Source organism: Clarias gariepinus, chromosome 27 (assembly GCF_024256425.1).
Source record: "Clarias gariepinus isolate MV-2021 ecotype Netherlands chromosome 27, CGAR_prim_01v2, whole genome shotgun sequence".
Lineage (NCBI taxonomy): Eukaryota > Metazoa > Chordata > Actinopteri > Siluriformes > Clariidae > Clarias > Clarias gariepinus.
The window spans coordinates 9,600,307-9,621,527 of NC_071126.1; the positions used below are offsets into that span (position 1 = coordinate 9,600,307).

Genomic DNA, 21,221 nt, shown 5'->3' on the forward strand with positions numbered 1-21,221 from the left:
TCTTCCACACACCTGGCATCATCCCCTCTAATACAGGAACCTAAAGTAACAGCAGATGTCTTATCCAGTGCTAGCCATGAAGAGATGAAGATTCCAGCGACAGATGCCATCCTGGGACCCATTAGACAAACGGAGTTGTTTCGTAGAAGCCCGAAATCTTTTACACAATACCATGAAGAAAGCACTTTACCTGAAGATGATAGTTCGGCTGAAGATAAGAATGAGAAGCTTTTACTTGCATCTCCGTATGAATCCCTTCTTCGGAGTCATACTTCCCTTTCAGGTCATACAGTAGGACCTGGTAATAAAAATCCAGAGAAAGAGTCATTCACATCTCCAGAGGAGTATGCTGAGCAGAAAATAGGGCCATCTATACTGCCAATAGAGCTGAGGACGGACAGACCTGCGCAGACACAAGTTACACTGGGACACGGTGACTACATCAGCTTACATTACAGTGATGTAGAAGAAGATAAGGGGAGGAAGGCGATTGATGAGATAAAGAGTTCAAGAAGAATCTCAACTGAACCATTCCATGCCCAAACCTCTGTGAGCCAGTTGCCTAAGAACGTCAACCCAGCTGTTACACCTTTAACCATTTCAAGCCGGTCTGATGGACAGATTGGAGGATTTACACAGGACAGAGAGGGAGTAGCCGAGGTAAACTTGTTTACAGCTGCACTGCAAGATAAAGCATTGGTACCTGGATTACTGCAGCCTGACCTGACCCTCAGTTCCAGACTGGCAGAACTTGGAGATACTTGGACAGAACCGGCTCATTTACAAGGAGGTAAGCACTTTATTTGTCTTTTATGGGTTATGTTTTTTTTCTGTTCTTACAGTTAGTAATAACAAAACTGCTTTTTATATTCTCAGTACTAACTCAGTTGCTCTAGTAAATCTACATTAATCATTTTTTAGCAAGATTTTAAAAGATTTTGTTAATACTAAAGGAGGAATGAAAGACATGCAGAGAGGAAGGAAGATAGATTTTGGTTATAAGTAGCATGCATAAGTTTTTCTTGCTCCACTTTCAATCACAATGGGAGACTTAAGGTAGGCTAATTACTTTCTATTTTTGTCATGCAACTTAAAATAAAAAGTGACTATAAAATTGAATAGACTATTTAGATTAACCCGTTTTTGACGTTTTAAGAAAAATATTCAAAATATACATACAATGCTAAAAGAAATAATGTATAGTCATTTAATATCTATATAGTACTCATGAGACATTTTATAATATCCACGGAATTAAGAAATTATTGGCTAATCGAGGTGATCATGTTACAGGTGACATGTGTGTTCGAATCAAGCTGTTTTTTTTTGTGTGTTGATCTTCATTTATCGTTGTGTTGTAGATTGATGGTTGTGTGTTTGGAAATCTAAATTGCCAGAATGATAAGAAAAAAGCAAGATGGCAAAAAAGGTCACCTATGAATAAATAAAGCACGTCATTGACAGATTGGCCTATTCTTTCAATATGGATGGATGATTTTAAACTCTTGTAGTGAGTCTCAAATTGAAGAAATGACTTTTTCTGTGTAACCGTACTGAAAAACCAGGCAGAGAAGAACAAAATCCTCCAACAGGAGAAGTTAAATTAAGGAAAGAACCTAAATCAGTTTGTGGTGCACATTTTACACTATAGCACCAAACATTATACACATGGCTAGTTTTTTGGTTTACATTTACCTTTATATTTAGCCATTCGGCAGAGCAGCTTACAAAAGTGCTTTGAAGTTTCCATACTAGGTTACTAACAAAGTAAAACACTGTTGGGAAGGTTTTTTTTTTTTTTCGTTTTTGGCAATGGGGAGGTGGTAACGCAAATATCTAAGAAACAGATACAGCTTTAGTCGTAGCTTAAAGATGTTAGTGATAGAGGAAGTTTATTCCACCACTTAAGTGCCAAAAGAGAAAACAGTCTAGATTCATGTCTTCCTCGATCAATGAGAGATGTTGGGAACAGTCTTTGATATATGGATCGGTCCTCATGTACATGTTTACCAAAATGTGTTAGTTTTGTAGGAAATTCTGCTATCCTGTAAAGTTTCTGATTTGCTCAGTAACCTTCCATCAATGGACACCCACAGACTCAGGAGCATCACGCACTCACTCTCACTCATCTTCTATACCGCTTTATCCTGTATTCAGGGTCGCCTGGAGCCTATTTAGGAGGCTTAGGGCACGAGGCAGGGTACACCCTGGACAGGATGCCAATCCATCTCAGGACACACACACATACACACACTCACACTATGGACAATTTGGGAATGCCAATTAGTCTAACCTGCATATCTTTGGACTGTGGGAGGAAACTGGAGTACTCAGAGGAAACTCACCAAGCACGGGGAAAACATGCAAACTCCATGCACACAGAGACGGGAATTGAGTCTGGCCGGGAATTGAACCCGGACTCTGGAGGTGCCAGCCGACAGTGCTAACAACTACACCACCGTGCTGCCCCTCAGGAGCATCACATTATATATGACATTATATGGTATTATTTAACCACATTACATGAAGGTGTTTCGTTCTCAGCTCAACATTAATACTGTCATAGTTAAGGCACTGTATAAGTGTATCAGTAGGGTGCTGGAGTTACACTGATTCAGATCTTGGGTTACTGTCTGAGCAGAGTTTTGCATGGTCCTCCCACTGTCCCAAAATATGCAAACAGGTAGCCTGGTTATGCTATGTTGCCCATTAAGTGTGAATGAATGTGTGCATTGTCTCTACAATAGACTGGCATCCAATTCAGGATTAATTCCCCTGCCTTCTAGCCAGTTTTACTGGATTTATCTCCAGATGCACTGCGTCCCTGATCAGGATAGAGCATTATGTCAGATATTACTGTGCAAACAATACAGTTAATAATGCACTTATAGTATATTGATTTATAATAGTAATATATTGGTAGTTGATCAGTTAATGTTACAGCAGCTATTTGGCTAATGGTCTAAACTTACTGATAATAATAAGAATAAGAATAATAATAAGTAATGGGCTTTACAAGCTGCCAGTAGGTTCCATTCAACCATACTTGTACTGTGTTGAATGTGACAATTGGAAATACTACATGGGGGACAAAAAAACTGAATGTTTAATCACATTGATTGTATCTTTAACTGTAATATCTTTAACTGTAATATCTTTAACTGTTTTTACTTGCATTATGAGGGGACATCATATTTGACTGTGAACTATACAGATTTTTTTTTAATGAAATTATTTGATCAAATATTTTGTTAAACTGCTCATGAAAATGAGTAGTGGTCAGTGTTGAGACCCTAGACCTGGGACGTAACATCAGCCAGACTAGTTCTACCACTAAAATTATGGGTCAAAAAAAAAAAATCTAAATCTGGCATCCATATTACCCAGTAGGGCACTTTATCAGTCATCATTCCTACATTGGTACTGTTATCATTATACATATGTCAGTGCACACACACTTATTCATATGGGTACATCTTTACTTTATTCCTCATTAACACATTTTTTAAAATCCAATACAATCATTTTAAATATATGACAAGCGTCGATAAAGTCCTCACTGGGACGCTGATCCTGCAAGGAGGGCAGTATTTTTGGAGAAGCAGAGAGCACAAGTGCGAACAAAATGTATGCCACAGAACTAAATGATATTTAATGATGGTCATTGAGACATTTTTGAGATGCAGGAGTCCTGTTAGTAACATACTGTAGTTCAAAAACCGAGTAGTAAAAAAATCTTGAAACAAATTTTGCATTTTTAAGATTCGAAATTAGCAGCTATGATTGACTGAAATAACTTACTAATTAGAACCACTTCCTTCACTGAGAAAGAATTTTTTTTACTTATATGAAATTTGCCCCAAAGGATAGAATGACTCACTACTATTTTAGTTCGGAAGATTATTTAACACTCTTTAAGCATCATTAACATAGAATATAAAATGCATCTTTCCTTTCTGTTAAAACAGTAGAAGAAGCGAGTGTCTTGCCCTTATTACAGGAAGTGGGCACAGAGGCAACCATGTCTTCTGAAGACCTTCCTTTGATCTTTGAGCCACTTGATGATGTCACACCATCCAGTAGTTCACTTCTGGCATCCGAGCTGTCTGTCGCCATGGTGCCCGCAACGGGGATGCTCGGGGAGACAGAGCCGGAGCAAACACTCTCCATGGATACAGACCACAGTCCTCATCAGTCTTTTCCGGTGCCTTCAGAATGGCCTCCATCATGGCAGATGTCAGGTGCAGAGAACTTGGATACTGTCTCGTCATCTCGAGTGCCAATCAGCGGGCCTTTCTCTGAAGCAGAAGTGGAGCTTAATGACAGGACAGAGAAGCTACAGGGTGAGAGTGCATAAATGCTGTCTAATATTTCTTGTATGTATAGTATATGTAATGTGATGCATAATGTTTCTACAGTGCCTAAAAGATTTTTGGAAGATATAGTCAGAAATGAGTAGTGGAGATCATTTACGACTGGTAACATAGAGTGTTTTGCAACATACAGATGAGCAACAGCACTGTGGTGCAGATTTAAAATACAGATTTAATGTCTCAAGAAAATAGTGAAAAAACAGAAACGTATTTCCCCTATGTACATTGTGCATTACAAACAATTTATTTTAGTAAAATAAACATATGAAATATGAAAATATGTAAAAGCTGCATGCGTCTACAAGCAGTTGAAATCCCTGAATGAAAAGATTTGCTCTTGCAGATACAGATGTCCTCCCAACATCTGTGGGGGTGTTTCGTTGGTCACCTTCTCCTGTGTCAGCCACCACTCAAAAGCTTGCAGAAACCAGGTCGACTCACGCTGCAGTGTTGAAGCCAATGTCAGGCCTGGAGGAACTGGAATCACAAGGTTTGCTCTTGTAGACATGCTCTCTCACAAATTAAGCTCTTTTTTTTGTTACTCATGTGGTTTACTTTTGAATCCAGAGAATGAGGATGAAGAGGATGAATATGCAGATGAATCTGAGGAGGAGGAAGAGGAGAGTGAAGAAGACCTGACAGAGGTTCCTGTGCATTCTCCTACACGTCCACCTTACATCCTCATCCCTCCTCCTCCGGTCTGGGGGCAGAGGAACCAAGGCCTCAGTGAGTCTGTGTCTCTAGTTATGTGGCAAAATGTAAATAATGCTGTGGTGTGTAGTGTAATATGCACAGCTAGGAAAACTGAATGTGAAGTATAATTTGATTATGGAATATGTTTTCATTTAGCTGATATAAATCAAAGGGGCAGGGCTAATGACCAGATGGATACGGTCTGTTGCTCTCCAGGGACAACCAGTTAGCTACAGTGGTGTGAAAAACTATTTGCCCCCTTCCTGATTTCTTATTCTTTTGCATGTTTGTCACACTTAAATGTTTCTGCTCATCAAAAAACGTTAACTATAAGTCAAAGATAACATAATTGAACACAAAATGCAGTTTTTAAATGAAGGTTTTAAGGGAGAAAAAAAACTCCAAATCTACATGGCCCTGTGTGAAAAAGTGATTGCCCCCCTTGTTAAAAAATAACTTAACTGTGGTTTATCACACCTGAGTTCAATTTCTGTAGTAACCACAGGCCTGATTACTGCCACACCTGTTTCAATCAAGAAATCACTTAAATAGGAGCTACCTGACACAGAGAAGTAGACCAAAAGCACCTCAAAAGCTAGACATCATGCCAAGATCCAAAGAAATTCAGGAACAAATGAGAACAAACGTAATTGAGATCTATCAGTCTGGTAAAGGTTATAAAGCCATTTCTAAAGCTTTGAGACTCCAGCGAACCACAGTGAGAGCCATTATCCACAAATGACAAAAACATGGAACAGTGGTAAACCTCCCCAGTAGTGGCCGGCCGACCAAAATTACCCCAAGAGCGCAGAGACAACTCATCCGAGAGGCCACAAAAGACCCCAGGACAACATCTAAAGAACTGCAGGCCTCACTTGCCTTAATTAAGGTCAGTGTTCACAACTCCACCATAAGAAAGAGACTGGGCAAAAACGGCCTGCATGGCAGATTTCCAAGGCGCAAACCACTTTTAAGCAAAAAGAACATTAAGGCTCGTCTTAATTTTGCTAAAAAAACATCTCAATGATTGCCAAGACTTTTGGGAAAATACCTTGTGGATCGACGAGACAAAAGTTGAACTTTTTGGAAGGTGCGTGTCCCGTTACATCTGGCGTAAAAGTAACACAGCATTTCAGAAAAAGAACATCATACCAACAGTAAAATATGGTGGTGGTAGTGTGATGGTCTGGGGTTGTTTTGCTGCTTCAGGACCTGGAAGGCTTGCTGTGATAGATGGAACCATGAATTCTACTGTCTACCAAAAAATCCTGAAAGAGAATGTCCGGCCATCTGTTCGTCAACTCAAGCTGAAGCGATCTTGGGTGCTGCAGCAGGACAATGACCCAAAACACACCAGCAAATCCATCTCTGAATAGCTGAAGAAAAACAAAATGAAGACTTTGGAGTGGCCTAGTCAAAGTCCTGACCTGAATCCTATTGAGATGTTGTGGCATGACCTTAAAAAGGCGGTTCATGCTAGAAAACCCTCAAATAAAGCTGAATTACAACAATTCTGCAAAGATGAATGGACCAAAATTCCTCCAGAGCGCTGTAAAAGACTCGTTGCAAGTTATCGCAAACGCTTGATTGCAGTTATTGCTGCTAAGGGTGGCCCAACCAGTTATTAGGTTCAGGGGGCAATAACTTTTTCACACAGGGCCATGTAGGTTTGAATTTTTTTTCTCCCTAAATAATAAAAACCATAATTTAAAAACTGCATTTTGTTTTTACTTGTGTTATCTTTGACTAATAGTTAAATGTGTTTGATGATCAGAAACATTTTGTGTGACAAACATGCAAAAGAATAAAAAATCTGGAAGGGGGCAAATAGTTTTTCACACCACTGTATATCCTCAGCATCTTATCAGGGGTTTACTATTTCTATGATTGATTAATAGCTCAAAAATTATTGGCACCCTTCATAAAAGTAAAAAGAAAAAACATTACATATGATGACACATGAAACTTAATACATAATACAGTAGTTCATATTTTACAACAGAAGCAATAATTTACCTAAGAATGCAGTTGTTCTGTACATCTCTGGTTTCAAATGTTAATTGCAATTAATGTTTGGTGAAGCCTCTGCTTGATGAAGTATCAACACATTGAGATGGTGCAACATTTTATGTGTTACTCTTATAAGAGGCAGTTTTCAGGAACTTTTACAACAGCATTGCTAATGAGGTGCCCTTAAGCTGATATCTGCTTGAACAAAATCCCACGAGAAGGAGTGCTATTGTGATTAACCCAAATAGTGTTAAATGAAAAAGTGGTGTGCGTCAATCACTGCACTTAGTGCACTTGATTAGGGATTACAGAGGAATTTGGGATTCAGCCTCGTGTAAAAACATAGTTAGCTTTCTAGCTCTCCTTAGGTATAAATAATGCCATTTGGAATGACATAGAAGCAATTATTAAGTAGAAGAAGTGTGCTTTAAAATGACATGATGCACTTTTCAGATGCACTTTCTTGCTAAAAGTGTTTTTGTGACTGGTTTTGAATGTGGTTTTCAGGATGTAGCTTTTCAGTACTGCAGACAGTACAGACCTACTTTCACTCTCCTGCAACTGACAGTTAGTGTAATTAATGATTGTAGAGCACCTGCGGCTGGGAGTTAAATGTCCCAGTGCTGTCCTCTCATCCAGTCGGCTTACTCAGTCACAGCGAATTGTTGTATAATACATTTTGAAAATCAACTAAACTGATGTGGTGGTGTGATTGTCCTTCTGCCTATGTGTGGTTAAATAATGAAGTGTAAAGAAAACGATTTTGTCCCGACGTTGGTTGAATAATTAAGAAATAACTGGAATTAGTCATTCTTGTGCATCCCTAAGTGTACATGTTCTCGATAATGATTCAAATGAAGTAATTCTCTCCTAAACAAATACTTCCTTCTACATTATGGCATCTTCCTATAGTTTAATAATATTGAGTTCATTTTAGAGATTTTTGTAAGCCACATATAAAAGCTAATATATTAAAGAAGTTTATTATGTAAACAGAACAAATTATTACACGAAGAATTTCAGTGGAACCTTGGATTATGAGCATAATCCGTTTCGGAAGTGGGCTCGTATTCCAAAACAATCGTAAACCAAATTTAATATTCCCATAAGAAATAAAAATACATAAAAATAATTAGTACAAAATATACTGAACAAAAATATAAACGCAACACTTTTGTTTTTGCTCCCATTTTTTATGAGATGAACTCAAAGATCTGAAACATTTTCTACATACACAAAATAACCATATCTTTTAAATATTGTTCACAAATCTGTCAAAATCTGTGATAGTGAGCACTTCTCCTTTACCGAGATAATCCATCCCACCTCACAGGTGTGCCATATCAAGATGCTGATTAGACAGCATGATTATTGCACAGGTGTGCCTTAGACTGGCCGCCTGTAAAAGGCCACTTTGAAAGGTTCAGTTGAATCACACAGCACAATGCCACAGATGTCGCAAGTTTTGAGGGAGCCTGCAATTGGCATGCTGACAGCAGGAATGTCCACCAGAGCTGTTGCTCGTGAATTCAATGTTCATTTCTCTACCATAAGCCATCTCCAAAGGTGTTTCAGAGGATTTGGCAGTACATCCAACCAGCCTCACAACCGCAGACCACGTGTAACCACACCAGCCCAGGACCTCCACATTCAGCATGTTCACCTCCATGATCGTCTGAGACCAGCCACTCGGACAGCTACTGAAACAATCGGAGTGCATAACCAAAGGATTTCTGCACAAACTGTCAGAAACAGTCTCAGGGAAGCTTATCTGCATGCTCGTCCTCATTGGGGTCTCGACTTGACTCTAGTTCTTCATCGTAACGGATTTTGACAGATTTGTGAACAATATTTGAGAGATATGGTTATTTTGTTTATGTAGAAAACGTTTTAGATCTTTGAGTTCATCTCATTAAAAATGGATGCAAAAACAAAAGTGTTGCGTTTATATTTTTGTTCAGTATATAAGGTAAAAATAAAAACATTAACCTGCACTTTACCTTTAAAAATAAATAAATAAATAAATAAATCCCAACAGATAAGTGTTTCCATTTATGCGCACAGACACTGTGTTTGTGTTTATGTGTTTGTGTATGTGTGTAAAAGGAGACTCTTACTTTCAGCCTCTACTGTCTCCCCCTTCTCATCTTACACAGTAAACCTTTCTCCTCTCTTATTTAAATTTTACATACACACACACACACACACACACACACACACACACACACACACATTAACGGAAAGACTGTTTTGTCGGAAAAATTAGCAAGGAACATCGCTAATGACACTTGTGTGAGCGCATACTAACGTAATCACTGCTGTCATTAAAGTAAAACAAACAAACAAATGAACCTGCAGTTTACCTTTGAAAAAAATCACGACAGGGCAGTGTTTCTGTGTAGAGCAGAGTGTGTGTTTGTGTGTGTGTGTGTGAAGCAGAGAGGGGGTGCTTCACACACACAAACACACACTAAAGGCAAGAGAGAGTGTGTGAACCAGCACGGTGTCAAATTACATGCGCGCACACACATGACAGCCTGAGGGAGAAAATGGACTTTTAACTTCTAATGAAACTGTCCTTTGCTTTAAACATGCGCACACACACGTATGTTATAAGAAACAGTACGTGTGCGCTGTACACACGTGCTTACAAACAAAATATGTTTTTTACACACACGTCACAGTGTTATAGTAAACAGTACACGCGTGCACTAATGTTGATTATACTAGTGAGAGAGATTACCCACAATTCCGGAGCGCAAGAGAGAGAACAACCGTTGGCTCAATTGTGATCACGTGACGCTCAGCGTCAAAACAAGAAGCGCATGGGTGATACATGATACTCGGTACTCGTAAACCAAGACTTGTTCGTTTTTCAAGTCAAAATTTATTTCAAATCTTTGCTCGTCTTGCGGAACACTCGCAAACCGTGTTACTTGCAATCCGAGGTTTCACTGTAGTTCAAATAAAAAAAACAATATTTGTTATTCTTACATCAAATCTATTTTTTGTTTTCTTTTAGTACGCAGCTGGGTTAAGCTGATCCGGGAAAAGGTAGGTGATTTCTCAAAAAAAAAAGTTTAATGGTAATAATTTATTTAGTCCAGTGTAGAATGTAATACTTTTTTTTTTTAAGGCTGGTTATGTTTCCGGGATGTTGGCACCCGTGGGCATCGGTGTAGCTGGGGCACTACTTATAGTTGGAGCTCTTTATGGGATCAGAGTAATCCATCGCAAGCGGAGGAACAGCCTGAAGCACCAGAGAAGAAAGGTAAACCAGACAGAGAAAAAATAAAGTGCATCCATAAGTCCATCTGTGTATTTTGCGCATATTATTATGTCCACTCATGATTGTATAATTTTATTCACTGCAGCAACCTACAGAAATTAGAAGTGGACCAGACCAAGCAATGCTACTAGCTGATAGCTCTGAAGATGAATTTTAATTCGCTAAAAGGAGTATGTCATTTTAAAAAGGCTTCAGCCATCTCACCGTACTACAAGAAAAAACACATACAGTACCGGTTAAAGGTTTGGCCAAAGTTTGGAGATTCCAGTACAATACTGGATCTTTTAAAAACTATGAAATAACACTATATGAAATTAATATTAAGTAACATCAACAAGTCTGTTATTTTAAGACATGAAGGTCTTAAGGCTGTTCTGGAATAGTTTTTGCAAGAACAGTATTGTCAAGTGCATTTGGAAAACCCATCAAGCACCATGATGAAACCATCATGAAGACCATCCCAGGAAAGCAAGACCAAAACTGACCTCTGCTGTACAGGAGAAGTTCATTTAGAGTTACCAGCCTCAAAAATCACCAATTAACAGTACCTCAGATTAGAGCCATTATAAAGGCTGTACAGAATATTAGTAGCATATACATCTCAATATCAACTGTTCGAAGGAGATTACTGCATATTGTTTACAATGCAGTAAGAAATAAAAATCCAGAACTATCATGAAATTAGAAGGTGTTTCCAAACTTTTGACTGGTACTGTATTTGGAAATACTTTAGTATGTGAAGTCAGTCTCATACTTATTATTTTTATGTATATTAAGGTACATTTTACTACATCTAATGTCAATGAAACATCAGCAGATTTCTAAGGATTAGATATTAATATGTCGCAAATAACTGAAGTGCCAGTTTGGCCAAAAATGTAGTCAATTTGGCCTCAAATTGCCCCAAAAACTGCAGGGCTCCCAGGTGGTGCTGCAGAAAAGCATTTGTCCTATTATCAGGAGATTTTCAGACAATTTCACGGCAATTGACCAAAAAAAATGTCCATGAGGAAGGAGAGGGACAGTATAGAGATAGGGACTCTCTTCTTTCAGTCACCAGCCAATCATGGGCGTCCGTCCTCAAGTATAGAGCATCTTCGGTAAAAGGCCCAAAAGCAATATAATACATTAGAAGTGATTTGGATGAAGATGCATTTCTGATTTATTCTTCTATATTATAAAACTGTTTATACACTACATGGATGCTTTTACTAAGGCAACTATGTGTTTTAAAGCAAGTACTTGTATATGTAGACATCCATATTCATTGTTATACAGGAAGCTGTAAGTCTTGCTTAATTTTTAGCTTCATTTCGTTGCATCTTAGGTTCAGTCAGGGTTAAAGTCTGTTAAATGGTTAGTCTTTGAAATGTACTGTAGTTATGAATAGTCTGGAAAGTGCAATTTTTTTCCATTAATGGATTATTGCACAACATTCTGACTACATCCCAAAAAATCAAAAAGGAAACCGTTTTACGCTTAAAAGTTCCAAAGTGCATATTGTGTGTTCACTGATCGCACAGTGCCAAAATTTCTCAAAAGACTTGACTGGAATATTGGCAGTAATTAAACTCTTTAATCTGCTATGGCTGGTTGCATTAAACAGCAACGACTAAACACACAAAATGTACTACAGGTTCTACAAGAAAAAAGTTCATATTAAATTATTCTTAAAATTAAATTGTAGTTACAGTATGTTACTAGCTAGCACCATTTTGGCAAAGGTACTGTATGTGATGTGTGTTGAGCTTAAATCATAACCACTGTTGCTGGAAAAATGGAAAAATAATTGAAAGTGCTGGAATACATAAACACTTCACTTGCTGAAAAGCTGTTCAATAAATGTGTCTTGGATGATCGACTACATCTGAGTTGATGAGAAAATTGTGTAAATTATTTTTGGCCAAACTGCTTCTTTGAACAAAAGGTTTGTTCTTAGAATTGTGAATTGCATCAATTTCATTTTGCTATTTATAAATACTGTCTGAAATCCTGCTGTATTTAGAATAGATCAAATCCCAAATCCTTTTTGTGTGCAGAGCTCTTTAAGAGAAAACCCTACATCATTTTCAGAATGAAAAAGTTTCATTATCCTTTTTTTTAAGCAGCTGCTTATGTAACGGTAATACATGTATAAGGTTTTGCTAATTTAAGTGTCGGATAATCATGTAAAATCCAAAGGTATTATTGTCCTCTAATGGAGTATGCTATGTTTACTGTAGCCAACTTTCTGAAAGTAAACACGCACTCCATTAATGCATAAAACAAACAACTGTATTTTAGTACATGGATCATGTTTGTGCCTAAAGTTTACATTGTATTGTACAATGTTTATTGCTGTATTATTGCTAATTATTGTCGACAGCTCTGAAATTTAATGTATTGTACCAATGCCTCTGTGACAATCTTAAAAAAACAAATGCACTTGTAGTTATAAACATTGCCTGTGTTTATGTGTTATTTCTGTTGTCATAATGACCAAATTTTCTGTCTGTTACATTAAATGACCAACATCGATTGCCTGCTGATTTCGGGGCCTTTTTCATTTTCAAACTAGCGGTTTGTTAATTAGTAATGTAGGACTGCAGAAAATTGCAAGAATGTTTATGCAATAAATTCAGTAAGGCACAGGTGAAGTCCAATCAAACTGTAGAAGCATTTCAAGGACTATTGTTAGGAGTAGGATGCACCAGAGCTGAATTGCAAGTGTAATGACAACAGGTCTGAATACTTAGGCTACGTAAATAAGGAAGGACCAATAGAAAAATGCAGTCACTGCAGAGGAAATGGCCAAGATAATGTATAACATGAATAATTCACAAGATGCAAAGGTAAATTAAGCCAGTTATAATATAAAGTCTGGGGATACAATATATACAAGAACACTACCACATTTTGACCATTTTTGTTATTTGTAAGGATGAAAGAGCACGAGTAAAGTCCTCATCCTGTTTCTATACTTTCCTTTAATACCTAAAAACTGTGCATTTAACAGTAAAATGTTTTATATTTTAAATGCTTTAATCCGTGGAATTTTATATAACGGCAGCTGTAAGTAATGTCAGCTGGATCATGTGTTTAAGTTAATGCACTTGCATGTTCTAATATGCTATACATAGTCTCTTCTGCAGAAACAGATCATTCAAAGGGACCTAAATGGAGAACGCTCCACACAGTCTAAGCCTAAAAATAAAAGGATAAAACTGGTGTTGTTACATAACAAAGACTATCATCATTTTCTCTAAGGAGACAGTTATGTAAGCAGTTTCAGTTATCAGTGCTTAATGTATGTAAAATATTCTTTGCTATCAGCATATTCCAATAATAATTGTGCCCAGTATAGTGTATAGTGTAGGTTCCTGGGCAGCTCTGGCCCCTTGGGGCATGATTACACAAGACCTCTGTGGTGTGCTGTGGTGTCTGGCACCAGGACGTTGGCAGTAGGTGCTTTGGGTGCTTGGGGTGGTGCCTCAATGGTTCAGACTTGTTTGGGTAAGAAACCAGATTCCTTCCTGGGAAGATCTTAATAAGAGATAATTTCATCATGGTGCCTGATGGGTTTTGCAAATGCAAATACTGTTCTTGCAAGAACTATTCCAGAAACGCTGAACTCGATGTCTTAAAATAACACCTGACTGTTGTTGCTCCATAATTACCTAATTAGATAATCAGTAAATATTTTAATGTAATGATGTTAATGTAATGGCTGATCAGTGTATGTGAAAACTGTTATTTCCGCCCTCCTTATTATTCCTTATTACAAATTGATTAATAAAAGCTTTAGCTGATTCCAAAAATTATTTAGCTGTTATGCAATTAAATAACTTGTCCATGATGCACTATTAGAAATATTTGTCCAGAAACTGCTTCTCTAATTTTATTAACATTCTACAAGCATGACCAACTCAGCAGATGTGAGCTAGCTGATTAGAGCAAGCTGTCAATGATGTAATTTAATTTTTCAGTGGTGTAGACATTAGTCTTCATTAAGGTGGAAAATTCTTCTCACACAAGCAGAATTTCACACCGAACAGACACACTAGTTGAACAGATGACAAACTAACTTGCTGACATAATATTCATAGTTTCTTCATGGCGAGAGTGCATATAGTCATCAGTAGCCCATTAAAGAGCTGTGATTCATGACGTGTTTATTCTTTTTTTCCCCCCACACCATGTATTGCTATTTTAGAAATTAAATGTCCTGAAGCATTTGGCTCCAGTGGACCAATGTAGAGTAAACTCATGTGGAAATCATAAATCAGCTTCACCATTAAGCACATTACTATCAAACAATCCTTAAAGCAACTCTTTAATGCAATCAAACACGCACCACACTACATAAAAACTGCACTCTCTGTTTAAATTACTATATAAGAACAAACATGATGAGCAAAAACACATCTTGCTTTAATCCTCAAGTCAAACAAGAATTCTTGCATCACTTTTTTATTTTAGATTAATGTTATTTGAACCTGATGATTTTTTTTTTTCATTTGGTCTTCTGAGATTCAGCTCTGCTTTAGAATTACACCAAAGTAATCTTTGACGACTGGACCACGACACTTCTTTTTTTTTATTTTTATTTTTTTTTACAGTTTTAACATTTTCTTGTTTCTCCTGGCTCTGATGGCGACATATCAGGTCTAGTAATTTGTTTAACCAGCAAAGATGGCCTTGAATGATTGTGCCCAGTCAAAATCGCGTTTTTGACTGTGAGCATACTGAAGACAGAGAGGCCTGAGCTTAGCGTAGCCACAGTTTGAGCCGCAAAGCGTCCACACCGTTGAGATAATATCTGAAGAGTCGTTTGTCCCTCACAAAACCCAAGTTTTCATACAGCTTCAGGGCAGATTTGTTAGTGATCTCTGTTTCCAGCACCACCTAGTATAAATAGAATCATACAAAATTTTAAAATAAATATATAAATAATAATAATGGTATTAAGGCAAAAGCTTGTAGTAGCAGACTTTTAAATATCATGCTCACTCCATAAATAACTATTATTTTCCTACTATGCAAAAATCTTGAGTCATCCCACATTTCTTTATATTTTGCTTCTAAAGTGCCGAAATTTCCGATGGAGTCCTGAGGAATAGTTCTCAAAGTTTTTGCCTCTTATTTTCAGTCCAGTCTAGGTACATGGCCAGTTTCTAACTTTTCATGGCCCATCTAACTTGAGGCATGAACCAATTGCAGGTTCAGGTGCAGATGATGACAGATAATCAGGCCGGTGATTAGTATACTGGTGATGCTGAATGCTGCGTGGGTGAAGGGGAAATGAGGTTGCTGCTGAGGTTGTTACATAAACATCTAAGTAAGGCACTAAATAATTGAAGTAAAGAAATTAGCGTTGGCTCAAGACCTTTGCACAATACTGTACAATAATCTGAGTGTGTAGTGTAAGAAAATCCATGAAAAACCTGAAAGTATGAACTCACTTCATCACAGTCTCCCTCCACCATAGCATAGATGGCCTTCTTCACAAGGTTAGTACCTAAAACAAAGAGGAAAAAAAGAACCTTTATGTACAAGGCCATGTGAGATTCCTTGGAGATTCCTCCGTTTGTCCTTATCAGACACAGTTATTTACTATGTGTATGCTATACAGGGATATAGTAAATCACTGTGTCAGATAGTGTTTAGTTATTAAAAAATATTTTTTAAATATGAATTCTGGTTCAAATGGGTGATAAACCCTGGTCATATTTATGCCTTAAAATTACCCAGTTATCCTTACCAATGTTTTTTCGACGATGTTTGGAGTCTACAGCAAGCATGGCAATGTATCCACGCCGAAACATCTTCTTGTGCATGTCTAGTTTACACACGATTGCACCCACACACACCTCCTGTACCACTGCCTTAAATAAAAACAAACATAATGCTCAAAAATCAATGATTACAATCATTAATATTGTTATGTGACAATGTTATCTGGATTATGTTCTATGCAAAATGTTCATAAAAGAATAAGACAAACAATTTTTTATCCCTTTTTGTCTGAAACTCTAGATACTCTACACCAGTTTGAGTGAAACAATGAGTTAGTTATTCCAGGGACCATAAAAAGTTTGACTACATATATAACACAGCATTCTCATTCTTATCTGACCGTTAGTTAGACAGTATATAAAAAAACTAATGGTCAGATAAGTCTTTAACAAATGTAACACATCTGTAATGCATTTGTGCATGTACAGTATTACACTGCTGCTACCAATGTTGATTAAAATGTCAGAATGTCCTTTGACTTGTGTACTGGCAATTGTAAAGCATGTTAAACCTCTGAATAATTCTCATTCATCTAGATCAGGGTTAACCCAAAGGTGCTGTTCAGTGGCAATTGGACTTGCGTTTTACCTTTCAACTGAAAGGCTTAATCAGATTATGACGGTCAGAACTGATAAACCTTTTCAGATGAGAGCGAAAACATCTTCAAAACCAAGTGGTTTTGCTAAACCTGCATTGAATGTAACATTTATCATGGAATAATGTCCTGTGGGTTCGTCGCTGTGCTTTTTAGACTCGGGTTAGAAGTAAACCACAGGATAATACTTTAATACGTCTGTTTGTTTTTTTTGCTTTGTTTTTAAATTATTTCTCTTTTATGTTGCTTTCTAGGAGGTGCACAGAAATAGAGCACCCATGTCTAAGTGTGTGATCCAGCAGTAACTGTAAATATGTCTGCTTATTATACACTAATCAGCCATAGCATTAAATCCGATGACTTACAGAATCCCAGAGGGAGTGAATAACATTGATTATCTTATTACAGTGGCAGCTGTCAAGGGGCAGAATATTTAAGACAGCAAGTGGGATTTAACAAGCAACATATCAATGTTGATATGTTGGAAGCAGTAAAATTGGACACGTGTAAGGATCTGAGCAACTCTGACCATGAGCAAATTGCAATGGCTAGTCCGAAACAGCAGGTCTTGTGGACTATTTCTGATATGCAGTGGGTAGTACCGAACACAAAAATGGTCCATGGAAGGACAACTGGTGAACCAGCAACAAGGTTAATGTTTACTGATTCACATGAGCAGCAAAGATTCATCTGTCTGACCCGAACATACAAGCACAAAATGCTAAAACTGTGTCAGAAGTAAAAGTGCATCACAAACTGTGTAGCCACAGACCGGACAGAGTGCTGTAGGATATGCTGGGCTAAGAAGTACAATTCCAAAAAAAGCCTCACAACTTACACAACTTAAAGGATCTGCTGTTAAAATCTTAACGCCAGATACCACAGCACACCTTTAGAGGTCCTGTGTAGGCCATGGCTTAATGGGTAGGATTTGTTATAAAAAAGGGGGGTATGCAAAATATTAGGCAGCTGGTTTTAACGTTATGGCTGATTGGTGTACTGTATATACTGCAACCTCCACTAAGCTTCTAGACACCCAGTGATCCAACTCAGGTTTCACTTGCTGTCCTTGGGGCTTTGGAGTGGGAGTGGATTAGCCATGCTTTAGATAGAAATGCTATTAATTTTACAGAGGCCTTGTGCTTCAATAATGCATGGTAGTTGCCAAATGAAATCCTTTCTCCTGACTGCAACTATTCAGAAAGCTCTAGCTACATTTTACCACTGGTCCAAAATACAGGCTAATATTCGATATTTCATCCCAAGTGTGCAAACTGGTAGTTTACCGAACCAGATCATAGATACAGCTGCTTACATACCAGAAAGCAAAGCTGTGGCCAGTTGTGGATAAAGTACCGGTATGTATATATGGAATAAGGCTCGGACAGATCCTTGGTTATCAGTCTCATTATTCCTGGCATTTGAAGTTCAGACTCATAGTGCACATACGCAACATCTGGACTTTGGTTTACTTCTGCGGCAGACGAATGGTTGAGGTCTAACCTGCACATCTCCAAAACCAGTCCATCAGCAGCAGCTTGAGTCTGAGATGTGACCTCGGGTCCTTCATCAGTCCTTAGGTAACATTCTGTGATTTTATTATCAAGATCATTTGCAGGACTTTGACCAGGTTCAGTTCGAGATAGTGTAACTATGCTGTTGTCACTGTTTTGGCACGATAGCCCTAGTTTGTGCTCTGTGTTGTTGGTGTTTGGGACACAGCTGGATATGTCACAGTGCTCTACATTCGCTTTAAGTCCATTCAAGCTCTCAGCATCATCATGATTGTGGATAAAACCAGACACTCCGTTATAATGTAAACGATTTATCCGCCGCTCAAACGCTTCGCACTGGTGGTTCAGCTCAGAGAACGGGTAATCCTCCACTTTACATCCGCTCACGTCGGCTTTCTGTCCAATACTACCAACATCTGCCACCACCGCGTCCTGCAGCTTCAGCCCGCGGTTGTCCCGCTCCCCGGGGACAGAGCACCCAGTCCCGCGGAACGAAATCATCTCTGCCCGGGATCCGCTGCCGGGCCCAGTCGGAACTGCGGCCATCCGCATTCACGTTACGAAACCTAATGAATCAAGCGGAACTCGGTACGTCCCACAAATGAGACACTGAACAAAACGCGTCCATTAAAACGACAGCTCATTTTTAGCTTCGGCTCGCGCTCCTTGCCTGCACCGCGTCGTTCTTCACACTGCCGGAAACCGGTGCGTCCATGGGGGCGCCATTACTGCTGCAAAGCGGTTTCACGACACACCGCAGCACGTACTTCACGTAAACCAGGGCAGTTATGTTCACAAATATTACACAACCGTCGATAAAGGAGGGTCCATTCAGTTAGGCCTGTTTAGCTTCTTCTTCTTCTTCTTCTTCTTATTATTATTATTATTATATCAAAAATATCATTTACAAGTTATTAAGTGGTGTGGTCAACATAAAAACCCCCAAAGTATCAGGACAAATATATATAATTTAGTCAAGGCTATAAAATTGCTATGTCTAGTATATTACACATGTTAATGGAAAATACAGAGACCCCCCCCCCCCAGTAAATAAATAAATAAAATTAAATAATGTGCGCACACTTCAACATGAAAATATGCTCATTTTCTGACAGTCACATGATAGCACTGAGATATTATTTAACTGTTATATTGTTTATATACTTTAAAAAAATATTTTTATGTTTATTTCAATACTTGTTTTACTTTGCTATTCCAACAAAAAAGGATAAAATACTTTTTAAATAGTATATTAAAAAAAAATTCTACTCCAACTTTAATCAATGTATTTTACTAAATGTTTTGATTGCCATAAATTGATTTAATATTAAACATTTTTTCAAACCCGGATTTGTTGGTATTAATGTAACAAAAGAATTCTGAAATGTATTGAAATTTGTTTTACTGATTCCATGAATAAGTATGATACTAATAAATAAATTGTACGTAACAGTAATTATCATTGGAAAGGAATGTAAAACAAACATTTTATTACAGTTGTCAACCACTTCAACTTTTTTGTTTCTAATAAACACCATGGGGATTTCAGATTTTTTTTTTCATGAGGTTGGTGCAGTACTGCCAAAGCACAAAAAGAGGGCAGTATTGTTACACTGTTGTTGTATGTCCCCTTGTCCTGTCCCGAGATTCTCACATACAGTAATGATAGCTTTGATCTTAAAACTTGTTATACACTACTGGGCCAAAAAAAGTCACACACATGCTAATATTTTGTTGGACCGCCTTTTGTTTTGATTACCACATGCTTTTGGCACAGCATCGTTTCAATAACCCTATGTAATGTCACAACATGTATTTCTGTCAAACGTCACTACATATTTTTATCTCCATCATTGTACTGATGATAAGAGAGACTGACCCCTGTGTAAAGCCTTCTCCAGCACATCCCATATATTCTTAAGGGGGTTAAGGTCTGAACTCTGTGGTGGCCAATTATGTATGAAAATCATGTCTCATGTTCCCTGAACTACAATTTGAGCCTGATGAATCCTGGCATTGTCATCTTGGAGTATGCCTGTGTCATCAGGAAAGTAAAAAATCCATTGATTAACTTTGTCATTCAGTATGTTAAGGTCATCAGCTGACTTTATGTTTAGGGCACATAACGTCGTTGAACTTAGAAACACCCAACTGAAGAAGCCCCAGATCATAACACTGCCCCCACAGACTTGTACTGTACAGTAGGCATTAAGCATGATGGGTGCATCACTTCATTAATCTCTCTTTTTACACCTATGTGCCCATAATTCTGGAACAGGGTAAATCTCATCAGATTTACATGACTCATCAGACTGCATGACATTTTAACAGTGCTCCACAGTCTATTTTTAGACTCTATAAGAAAACTGAAGCCCTTTTAATAAGTGGTTTTCTTAAAAACATCTGTTCAGTCCCAATCCTTGTGGAAATGCTTTTACCATTAAACATAGCTGTGAGTTATAATATTATTTTTTTAATTATATTTTGTTTTCTCCAAATGTTTAAGTGATCTCTGATCATAATTATCCAAAAATTTTTTTTGACCACATTTCGTCCTTGATGATGTGATGGTCCTTGATGGTGTGTCTAATGCGTTTTACAGTTCTTAACCTAATTTCAGTAGTCTCACCAATATCTTTAGTTGTTTTCTTTGCTTTATGCAGGAGATTAATTTTACTCTTCTGAAACAGAGTAACATTTTTGCTACAACCATGGGATATTTCTTCTGTCATGGTTGTTTAAGAAATGAGAAACTACTCAACTGGAATCGAACTGGAACACAGGCCTGCATGAAATCACCACTGACAACGGATATATGCCGGACATATCTCCAGGTAGTATTTGGTGATCGATGGAATGTGGGCAGTTGCTTAGCCTTCCCTGTTAATCTGAATGACTGATGATTTGCTCACCAATATTATATGATCAGTGATTAATAATCATGTGGGCTCTATACACACATTGACAACATA

General features: G+C 37.8%; 2 protein-coding genes across 2 annotated transcripts; one reads left to right on the top strand and one right to left on the bottom strand.

Annotated features, from left to right (window-relative positions):
- Positions 1–282: 282 nt before the first annotated feature.
- Positions 283–12,355, top strand: LOC128514741 (armadillo-like helical domain-containing protein 4). The gene is made up of 7 exons (XM_053488580.1): positions 283–790; positions 3,969–4,343; positions 4,717–4,863; positions 4,941–5,099; positions 10,099–10,130; positions 10,213–10,347; positions 10,451–12,355. Exons 2-7 carry the CDS (start codon positions 4,022–4,024, stop codon positions 10,520–10,522), a joined length of 867 nt encoding a protein of 288 aa, XP_053344555.1. The 5' UTR covers positions 283–790; positions 3,969–4,021; the 3' UTR covers positions 10,523–12,355.
- Positions 12,356–14,660: 2,305 nt separating this feature from the next.
- Positions 14,661–18,963, bottom strand: LOC128515132 (N-alpha-acetyltransferase 30-like). Its single transcript, XM_053489178.1, has 4 exons — positions 18,055–18,963; positions 16,106–16,229; positions 15,807–15,862; positions 14,661–15,249 (listed from the first exon to the last, which is right to left on the bottom strand). The coding sequence occupies exons 1-4, from the start codon at positions 18,799–18,801 to the stop codon at positions 15,112–15,114; spliced, it is 1,065 nt and encodes a 354-aa protein (XP_053345153.1). The 5' UTR covers positions 18,802–18,963; the 3' UTR covers positions 14,661–15,111.
- Between the last annotated feature and the right edge of the window lie 2,258 nt (positions 18,964–21,221).

Bases quoted from the DNA above. Each gene is read 5' to 3' on its own strand.
- LOC128514741 (XM_053488580.1), top strand. From the start codon at position 4,022: ATGTCTTCTGAAGACCTTCCTTTGATCTTTGAGCCACTTGATGATGTC. The intron at 4,864-4,940 runs GTTTGCTCTTGT...TTTTGAATCCAG, and splicing joins GGAGGAACTGGAATCACAAG to AGAATGAGGATGAAGAGGAT. The intron at 5,100-10,098 runs GTGAGTCTGTGT...GTTTTCTTTTAG, and splicing joins GCAGAGGAACCAAGGCCTCA to TACGCAGCTGGGTTAAGCTG.
- LOC128515132 (XM_053489178.1), bottom strand. From the start codon at position 18,801: ATGCGGATGGCCGCAGTTCCGACTGGGCCCGGCAGCGGATCCCGGGCA. The intron at 16,230-18,054 runs GTATGTAAGCAG...TTTTTATTTAAG, and splicing joins GGCCACAGCTTTGCTTTCTG to GCAGTGGTACAGGAGGTGTG. The intron at 15,863-16,105 runs GTAAGGATAACT...TCTTTGTTTTAG, and splicing joins ACATCGTCGAAAAAACATTG to GTACTAACCTTGTGAAGAAG.